The sequence below is a fragment of the Protobothrops mucrosquamatus genome, unplaced genomic scaffold (assembly GCF_001527695.2).
Source record: "Protobothrops mucrosquamatus isolate PMUCROS unplaced genomic scaffold, P.Mucros_1.0 scaffold3737, whole genome shotgun sequence".
NCBI classification, from domain to species: Eukaryota; Metazoa; Chordata; class Lepidosauria; order Squamata; family Viperidae; genus Protobothrops; species Protobothrops mucrosquamatus.
The window spans coordinates 196-10,865 of record NW_015389690.1 but is presented as its reverse complement, the minus strand read 5'-3'; the positions used below and the strand labels follow the sequence as shown (position 1 = coordinate 10,865).

Below are 10,670 nucleotides of genomic sequence, written 5' to 3'. Positions count from 1 at the left end.
CATCAGGGTCTCTTTCAGGGTGAATCATCCCATCTCCAGCATGCCACTAGTACTCTTCCCTGGAACTTTTGAAACTTCCCATTGTATGGCAGCCAGAATGCATGTCTTAAGTGTGTGGGGGGCCACTGGTAAGGGGCCATTATGTTGAGACTGTGGTCACTCTACAGAGCTTATTTATGGAATATTTGAAGGATATGCATCTTTCTTTCTTAAAGGCACAGAATCAACATCGACAGGAAAAAATAAATTATCACACTAGATAAGAGATTTGATTTTATTTGGAATGTTAACTAGGCCTATATAGACAAACACTATGTTTTATATATCTTAATCCTGCAAAAGCAACCACAATGGTTCTTTCTATGCTCTTGGCTTTGGATATATAAAAAAGGACTTCCTTCTTATTCAAAGAAAGCTTGGTTCAAAGATTCCTTTAGTTAAGGAAGATCATATTCTCAACTATTCTCAAGGAAGTAACTGGAATGTACAAGATGCAGAACTTAGTCATCACCGCCACACAAGGCCACCAAAATCTTTTCGTAATCTTCCTTTGTTTCATCCTGCATGTGGAAAAAACAAAGAGAGTTCATGTCCAACAAAACCAGAGTAGAGCAATCATATACCTCCCATTCACCTCACCTCTACTTGTATTCTAAAGCCAGGTTCATGCGCGCGCACACACCCACACCCACACCCACACACACACACACACGTGTCAGTCTCGTTGACTCCATCAGAAATTTTTCAAGTCCTGGGGAAATCCAGAATTATACAATTATTAAATCTCTTGTACATTAACACAGACTTCTCTAAGTTGGCACCCATCTATCCTACAATTCCCTATCATTTACAGACGGCACAAAATCTGAAATGGCTACCTTGTTCTTAAAACATGACTAAGATATGTATTAAAAACTGGTTCTAAAGATTAATAAGGATAATAAAGAATCTTAATTATAATAGCCTCAATTATATCACTGTTAGCCCCATTCAAATACAGTCGCAACATTCTGTCAATGGAAATAAAAATAGTGGACTCTTATTGCAAACCACACAGCTACTTAGTTCTGGTTCTAATTGCTTAACCACAAAGTCTAATTCCTTAAACCCCTGCTAATTATCAATAAAAGCAGAAATAACCTACCATAATTGCCTGGGAGAGAGACACCCCATATTTTGCCTTGTAAAAACCTTTGATCTCATTCATATCAATTTCAGCCCGCGACACCATAATTCTGTTCAGAGTTCTGTGGCGTGTTCCAGAACCCTGTAGAAAAAAAAAGGAATGGAAATAAACTCACAATTCTCGAGTTTAAGCGGATTCTCTCTGCTTGGTTTAATGGTTTACCTAGAAATATTCTAAACTCTCCTTGCCTTTATGATAGATCTCCAGAGTTTCAAGTGACAACCCAGAAATAGACAAAAGAACCACGCTGGAAGATATTTCTAGCTCAGAGACCACCAAGGACCAAACACCAAAGAGCCACCTCAGAGAATCAAAAGTCCTTGCATATTCATTCAGAAATAGACATCATAATCTTTCTGTCTACACCCATATTAATGAAATCCCAGCCACACCTGTCTGTACTAGAAATCTGAGTTCACACTCCATTGTTTATGCCACCTGAGTTTCTGTTAGAGGGGAATCTGTCTCCATAGAGACAGGGAGTCCTTGCTATGAGCTTTTCTGATTTCAGAAAGGCCTCAGCTATCTTAAGCAACATAACGAACCACTCCCAGATACTGTTTGCCAGGCAGGTTATGAGATCTTGCATATTCCCAACAGCAAACATTTGTGTGCGATTCCGAAGGTGCTTTTCCAAAAGGCAACTGGACTTTTGTTTTTTTTTTCCTTGAAGACATTTGGCTTTTCATCCAAGAAGCATCTTCCCTTCTGACTGAGTGGTGGAGAATGGAAGGATTTATATTCCTTGAAAACTTTATTTCTAATTTGTGCCCAATATTGTCTGCCTTAAATGGAAATATGGTACAAATCTCTTTTTTGAGAGAAACGATCAGAAGACTGAAAATATAATGTTTATGTTGGCATACTCCTTTAAAGCAAAGCCTTTTTCTAACTTCGTTAGTAACATTTCTTTTACCTTCATGGCTAGATAGAGCTTCTCAGCAAAGAAAGCTGGCTTGCTTACAGCACATTTCACTGGAAATGAGAAAGAATGGAGATTATTTATGACCATAAATGAACAAAAGCAAGGTGCAAAGAAAGAAACACAATGTGTCTTCCAAAGACTGAATAATTACACATTACACATTACAGCTATATATAGGTAACAAAAGCATTGTGGCAGAACTGGGCAGAGGAACGGGAAGAAAAGGACTTTTTCTAACTTTAAGAAATAACCTTGATCTACTTAATAAAGTTTTATCCAAAAGGTTAAAACACAGCTGGCAAAGAAAAGATAAAACAGATACGTGCTCCTCTGTTTTGTCGACACAACTGAACCTTTCCCAAAGTTGTTTGTTAGTTTGTTTATTAAAAAAACACCCATAAGACATTCATTGTCTTCTCAGATTTACCACTTTTCTTCTGGAAGAGAATGTATAGGACTCTTTTCTTTTCCTGTCCTTTCATATTTTTGCATGCCCCTAAACTCACTTATGGAATGACAAAAATTTAATAAACTGTAATATAAAATACTATGTCATTATTAAAGTCACTGATTCACAATGCAGGGCAAGATCGAAGGCTGCTATACCCTTCAGGGGTAGTGTTTAGGATTGGAGTCTTATTAACCTAAGAGCTAATTTGTTTCTATTTTTATAGTTGCTCCTCTCAAACAAGTGACTCTGGGTGGAAAAAAAACCAGCAAAAAAAAAACAGGTACAAAAAATGCAAAATAAATGCACAGTCAGCAGCTGAGATAAAAACAACAATAACTGGCAATAAAACCACATCATGGCCCAAGTGACATTCTGACCTCCATCACGAGGGCATTCACAAGCCTTCAGGGGCCTTGTTAAAAGTCAAGAGGGTCAGAGCCAATCTGATCTCTGGGAGAATAACATTCCATAAGGCATAATCTTGGAACCAAATTTAGGAACCTTTCGTAACAGAGGAGGGATACATACCAATTGCTGTCAAGCAATTCTCAATGTCTCCTTTCAGTTCGAGATCCAGAACTTTCTCCATGTCATGTTTGCTGTAATTCCGGTACCTACTAAAAACTGAAACCAAAAAGAACAATATGGAATAGATTGTTTCCCTAAGAAGTGTACACTATATCCTACTTGTATTTAATGATATAATCTGCTGGCAGTTTTTAGAAGGGACAGAGACCACATGAGAGGTCCTTGGGAGCTATATACACTCCTGGAATCTCAAATTATGCCAATCAAACTTAATTAAGAAGGGCTACATACTCCATTTCTGAAGTTAAATACAGGTGGTCCTCAACTTACGACCACAACTAAGCCCAAAATTTCTGTTGCTAAGCAAGACTGTTGTTAAGTGAATTGTGCCCCATTTTACAACCTTTCTTGCCAGTTTTTAAGTGAATCCTTCCAGCTGTTCAGTTAGCAACGTGGTTGTTAAGTGAATTTGGCTTCCCCATCGATTTTGCTTATCAGAAGCTCACAAAAGATGATCACATGACCCCAGGACAATGCAACTGTCATTAATACATGCCAATTGCCAAGCATCCAAATTTTGAACATGCTGCAATGGTTGTAAATGTAAAAAAACAGTCATAAGTCACTTTTTTCATTGCTGTTGTAACTTTAAAACAGTCCTTAAATTAATGGTTGTAAGTTGAGGACTACCTCTATATTAATTTTAAGGGATTGTCCATTATGCAGCAGAATAGCTTTCGTTAACCCTTCTTCAAATCTCACTAATAAATTATTACACAGTATTATTTTGCATATTTTTTTTAAAAAAAATCCTATTAAGACATTTCTTTTTAAAATAAAAGCATTTCATCAATATGCAATTTCTTGCTTCCTGCTTACCTTTTCGAAGGTGAATGGGACTTCTGGTAGTGAGAATTTCAATGAAAGTGTTCACATCTGTTCCTTTTTTTCTCTCTCCAGCGTCATATAATTTCTGTTACAATGAAAGAAACCATTCAGAGGGAGAGATTCCAAAATATTATAGATATTACATATATAATAATCAGATTCAAGCAAAAGACTTTGTAAAGTGTTCTTTTCAGAAGGTGGCAACTTGACCTCCAACTGCAGATGAAAGGACTGAGAACCAAACAATTTACTATGATTATAACCACAGTAAAATCTGAAGTCCAGAATTTTCCGCCCCATACCTCACACTCTTCACCACTATATTAGCTCTCATAGGGGGTGACTCTGAAAACTCAATGATGTGTGTTAAGTCTACTCCAAATAAACTCTTTCTTAGTTCAGGTACAACAGCTATCGTTTTGCCAGTATGAAAAAGAAGAATTACTTTTGATCAGTTGATGGCTAATTAACACCTATAAGTGAAGATAAAGTCATCATTTTCCCCACTCTTTTTTTCCCATGCCACGGATAGTCAACTAAATTTGTGTTTTATGCTCTAGTGAGATTTCTATGTAGAGCTTCAGTTGGGCCACAATAGATTTCCATTCCCTGCAAATGCCAAACATTAGGTGGAGATCCCCAGATATGGTCTCCTTGTGCCTAATTACAGACATGTTTGACTTATTTTGTCCATGAAATAATACATATATTTATCACCATTGCACTGTAACTTTGTACCTCCTAAGAATTCAATACTTATTGACACTAATTTAATGTCCTGATGTTTAGAGCAAGCTTCTCACATACCAACCCCAGCAAGGCACAGCTGAGTAGGAGTAACATCAGGGTTAAAGGCTTCAGCATAAGTTCTACCCTCTTACATTTTGGCATGCATTATTCCATTTCTTTTGTCTACCAAGGCATGTGTTTCCAGCAGGATCTATCATTTTCTCTCTTGGCCTCTAATACTCTTCTTTAACAGACAAGTGTGTATGAGTCACCCCGTCTGAGAAACATAAGATGGTTCCTAGAATGGATCAGCCACTGATCAACTGGGAAAAGCAGTGACAGGAAGTAAATCCCGCAACACAGATTAATTATAGGAAGCCTATAGGTCCACATCCTTTTGCTCATGCCTTTTGGTAGCTGTAAAAAATCTAAAGTGGGTCTTGCATCCAATAGTCCCCTTCTGCTGGGAAATGTCTGTGGAGATTCTCAATCATACAGGTCACGATTGTCCTAAAGATGCTTTTTCCAAAAGGCAACTGGATTTTATTGGTTTTTTTCCCTTGAAAACATTTCGCCTCTCATCCAAGAAGCTTATTCAATTCTGAACTGAAGAAGCTTCTGGGATGAAAAGCAAAATGTTTTCAACAGAAATAATCAAGAAAGTCCAGTTGCCTTTTGGAAAAAGCACTTTTGGGACATTCGGCTGGGAAATGCAGCTCCAAGTTCTCCAAGTCCCTTATTCTTTTTCTCCTGGGAACATGGGAGGAATGCATGAATGGATTCACTTGCCTGAAAGAAATCTTGTTTTTGACAGACAAGACAAAAGAGGCATCAAAGGTAGCAACAAGTACTCCTTACCCTTGCATCATTGTCTACCAACTCTTCATTCACATGTGGATTTTCGTTCCGGTCACCCTGAAACAAATCAGCCTCACTTAATTCAATATTGTATACTACAATCACAGATCATTCCTGAACCAACATGACTTCTGAACATCATGGAGTACTACAAACCTTGGCTAAGGCAAGCAAAGCCTTTTTAAAATCCCCAGAAGTGTCTGAAGCAATATCTTTGGCGAGATCTCTCTTAAAAGCTGCAAGAAGAGCAAACATATTGAGAACAGAGTTTCAAATGCAAATAAATTATTTTCTTCCTTGCATACAGCTTCTACATTTTTACTCAACTCATTTTGCAATCTCCTTGGGCTTGCATTTTTAAATGATTGCTTAGATTTCACAATGCAAGATGTAAATGGTATCTAAAAGCTATCCATGAAGAAATTCCAATGTTATCTTCATTGGAAAACTTGCAGGTTATCATAAATTTTTAAAAAAACAATAATTACCCCAAGTTATTTTAAATTAGATGTTCAAAAACAGAATATGACCTTACAGATGCTCTCTTCCTTCTTGTACATTAGATTTTTATTTTCAATTGGTGAAAAACTCTAATAGAATTTAGTGTTCTAAAATTCCTTGCAAATTATCAGCTGTACTTTTGTATCTGCCATAAACCAAATACATAACTTCATCTCTATCAACAAATGACTACCAAAATGCTTCACATTGTTGGCTGAAGAGACATTAACAAAATAGATCTAAGTTGTTGTTGTTTTTTAAAAAAGGAGTAATTTACCTTCTTGATATTGTCTGTTGATGTTTTTAATTTCCATATTGTTCCTTGATGCCAGAATCTCACATAAAATATCTTCGTCTGTTCCAAGTCCCTGTTTGGCAGTAAATCGATATATATAAGCAACGTTTAGTTTTGTATTTCTAAAAGAACTTATTCCATCAAGTGCAATGTTCAGGCAGAAGCAGGAAACCTTTGGTTATAAAATGTTACTGAGCTACAATTCCAGCTTTTATGCCCTTGCTGGAAATTTTAGTTCACCTATTTCTATCTGGATGATAGATCATAATCATAGAATCTTGAATTACAAAGATTAACATGGAGCTGGTTTATATTTTATTTTGTCATGTATTTTTACCATCCATTTAGACTACTGCAATGTGCTCTACATGGGACTGCCTTTAAAGACCACTTGGAAGCTTCAAATTGGTAAAAAAAAATGCAGGGGCTTGGCAGTTTGGTTGGGAACTATAAAGAAAGAACATTGTTGAAATGGAGTGATTCCATGTACCAGAAAGCAATTATATTAACTGCATTTATTCTAGATTCTTTCTGTTCTTGATCACTTCACTATGTACTTTTGGAATTTAACACCTAGCACTTAACAGAACTTGGAGGACCAAGTGGGAATCCAGCCCAAAACAGTTTGTATCATAATGAACCATGTGATTTCCCCCTATATCAGCTACTTATTTACAGTGCAATCATCCTGGAACTCCTTGAGCTTCTTGATCCATCACATGACAACTTCCAGCAAACATATCATTCATTCCAATGTCTCTTTAAGTCAAGAGTGTTCAATCTTGGCAACTTTAAGGTTGGACAGGCCTGCTTTAAGCTAAGGAAAAGATTTCCCTCTCTCTCCTCCCTTTAGTATAATGTCCATCCAAGCCTTGAAAGGCAAACATACCTTCATAGAGTATCTAAGTTCGTCAGCATCAAATTCGGCAGGAGTCTTCAGCATAGCCAGGACAACATCTTCTAGATTGCTTTTGAGAGCTTTTTTCAAAGCTTCTTCCAGAGGCTATGAGAAAAAGCAAACATGTAACGATTCTTTATAGAACTTATTCAGACGATAAAATATTACTTTCCAAACATATAAGAAAATCCTCGATACCAAACCATGTGTAAGAACTTCATTCTTCCTCCCTCAAGGAAAAAGCAGTTGGTTTACATTTTTTAATATGTACATACTCCCTTGTCTTTTGTCCTCTGGACTTGGGATAATCTCCTAAATAAAGCTCTTGCACTTACAAAACAAATAGTTCTGGTAGATTTGTTGCAGTCCTTGTTAATTTATTCTTGAAAAGTGGCTATTCTTTGCTCATTCTGTTCATACCCATTCACAGGTGGGGCTTACCTGCATGTAGGTGAAAGATCCAGGTTTATTTTTTAAAAAATAGGAGACAAAACTTTGTCTCTACCACTGAAAGTTTTCAAGAAGAGACTTGACAGCCATTGGTCTGAAACGGTATAGCATGTCCTGCTTGCAGGGGGTGGGGGGTTGGACTAGATGACCTCCAAGATCCTTTCCTATTATTCTATGTTCTGTGTTCTATGTTCTACAATGAAACCATTAAGGTCAACTGGAAGCTATACCTGTCCTCCCATCAATATTAAAGCTAGTGTGCTTTATGTAGCCTAGTTTTAGAAGTCATGTTCCAACCATCAACATGATAATGAATTTAATATTTTATTTATTCATCTAAGCCATTGTTTCTCAGACTTGGCAATTTTAAGATGTGTGGACTTCAACTCCTAGAATTTCCCAGCCAGCATGCTTCTGAATTCTGGGAGTTGAAATCTACACCTCTTAAAAGTGCCAAGTTGGAAAAAGACTGATCTAATCATACATAATATGCTAAAAGTGAAAAGTATCTTGCACGGTATGTACAAAGGACGCTACCTTGCCATGCATCTGCTGATAGGCTCTCTTGATCTGCTGTCGTTGCGCATTGGTTCTTTTGGTCAGAATATTGATGATGCTTGCTTCATCAACTCCTAAATCATGAATGAGAACGTTTTTTTTTCATTCACACAAACATAATCAATTCAATCCACACTACAACCAATAAATCAAAAGGTAACATTACTGCTGAACTGAGTTTATCAACAAGGTTGTTTTCATCAACATATTTAGCCTGGCTGAAAATCCTTCTTGCTTTTTTTTTTAATTCCTTCTAACAGAATATTGAAAAGAGAAATACGTCAAGGGATATTGGACTCTGTCCAGCAGAAGAACAACTTTGTAAAACCAGAATGGAACCAGATTTGGCATGAGAAGCCTCCAAAGGTAAGATTAAGTTTAAACATGGGCCAGGTTCTAGCAGAGACTCTGAAGAAAAAAGTCCCAATTCATATTCATGAGACTATCACAGACGCATCCATTCTAAAGCCTCCTCTCGCTTCCTTGCCGATCACATGACAAAGAGCATTTTTAAGAGGTTGGAAAGAATTCCAGAAGTCATATTCTGCATACCTTTCCCAACTTTTTAAGAGGAACTGCTTCCTTCCATGCCTCTATTTTCTCTTAATGTTTAAAACTACTCTTGCCTGTCTTTATCTCATCATCATTTAGGTCACAGGTGTCCAATCTTGGCAACTTTAAGATCTGTGGACTTTTAACTCCCAGAATTCCCCAGCCAACATGGTCGGCTGGGAAATTCTGGGACTTAAAGTCCACAAGCCTTAAAATTGCCAAGTTTGGACATTCCTAATTTAGGTAAATGATTTCTTGTAAAGCATTGTAAAATCTGGCCTCTTGCTGAATGGGATGGCCTGCAGGACAAATCAAGGAAAAATGAAACAGAAAAAGCCAAGAAAAAAAATGACAGCATGGTTTGAATCTATCCTGCTGCATTTTTGACTTTGCTGAAATTATCTGGATCTACTATTCCACAAGATGCTTAGGAAAAAGCACACAAAATTGTGTGTGCATTTTTGCATGGACCTTTCATTTAAAAATGGGCTAAAATGGCATTAACACAGGAGAAATAAGAATCTGAGCAAAAACCAGTATCTACATTCACAGATTTTATCTTTCTCTCCTACCTTTAGCAGTTATGGCTTTGTTTAGTGCAACCGCATCAGCTGAAGGATCAAAGCTGGGATAAGTATGGACTGCTGAACCAGTTTTAGATTTTTTCTATTAAAAATAAATTGAAAAATTAAAACATTTAACTTGTTTTAAAAATCTTTTCTTTTCCAAATCTTCAAGGTACATTCAAAAATAATTATTAGATGCAAATTAAAGCAATGTCATCAATTAGAATAACCTGGATGATGCAATGATGGAAAACCATTTTCACCATTTGTGAGGGAATATGCTAAGAGGCATTTGTTATAATAAATAGTTATAAAGCGATAGTAAGGGTTACTATTATATCTTACTCAATGAGAAGAACAGCAGGATCTTGGCACTGGTACCTGCTTTTGCATGAACTTACAAATTCTATGAACGCAAAATCTTCCCTTTTTTAATATTTGTCTTTTTCAGCAAGGTCCTAGCAGTATAGCTATTCCATAGTATCAGTGTTTATTTCAGACTGTTTTTAAATATGAATAATCAGAAACTATATGCAGGTAATCCTTGACTTATAACCATTTGTTTACTGACTGTTCAAAGTTACAATGGCACTCAAAAAAGTGACTTATGATCGTTTTTTACACCTATGACCGTTGCAGCATCCCCATGGTCACATGATCAAAATCTGGATGCTTGGCAAAGAGCCATTGTGGTGCAGTGGTTAGAATGCAGTATTGCAGGTTAACTCTGCCAACTGCCGGCAGTTCTATCCTGACTGGCTCAAGGCTGACTCAAGCCTTCCATCCTTCCAAGGTAGGTAAAATGAGAACTCAGATTGTTGGGGGAATATGCTGAGTCTGTAAACCGCTTAGAGAGGACCATAAAGCACTGTGAAGTGGTGTATAAGTCTATGTGCTATTGCTATTGCCATGTATTTATGATGGTTGCAGTGTCCTCGGGTCATGTGATCACCTTTTGTGACCTTCTGACAAGCAAAATCAACCGGGAAGCCAGATTCACTTGACAAACGTTGTCACTAATTTAACCACTGCTGTGATTCATTTAACAACTGTGGCAAGAAAGGTGTATAAAATGAGACAAAACTCACTGAACAGCCAGCTTGCTCAGCAATGGAAACTTTGGTCTCAATTGTGATCATAAGCTGAGGACTATTTGTAGAAGTTTTTATTTTAGGAGGTCAACTAAATACTGCCTCAGTATTTTGAAACTCTTTTCTGTATTTTTGAAAGGAAAATGTCACTCCAAATCTCTTTGGGCACCTCACGTTTGTCTCATCATTGCTAA

General features: G+C 37.0%; 1 protein-coding gene across 1 annotated transcript; it reads right to left on the bottom strand.

The window, feature by feature from the left end:
* Positions 1-260: 260 nt before the first annotated feature.
* On the bottom strand, positions 261-9,485 carry ANXA1 (annexin A1; the record flags this gene model as incomplete). The annotated part of the gene is given in 11 exon segments (XM_015827492.1): positions 261-560; positions 1,145-1,267; positions 2,103-2,161; positions 3,091-3,186; positions 3,970-4,063; positions 5,566-5,622; positions 5,722-5,801; positions 6,344-6,434; positions 7,251-7,364; positions 8,247-8,341; positions 9,392-9,485. Coding segments are annotated over 11 exon segments (963 nt in total), but the record flags the coding sequence as incomplete, so codon positions are not given.
* Between the last annotated feature and the right edge of the window lie 1,185 nt (positions 9,486-10,670).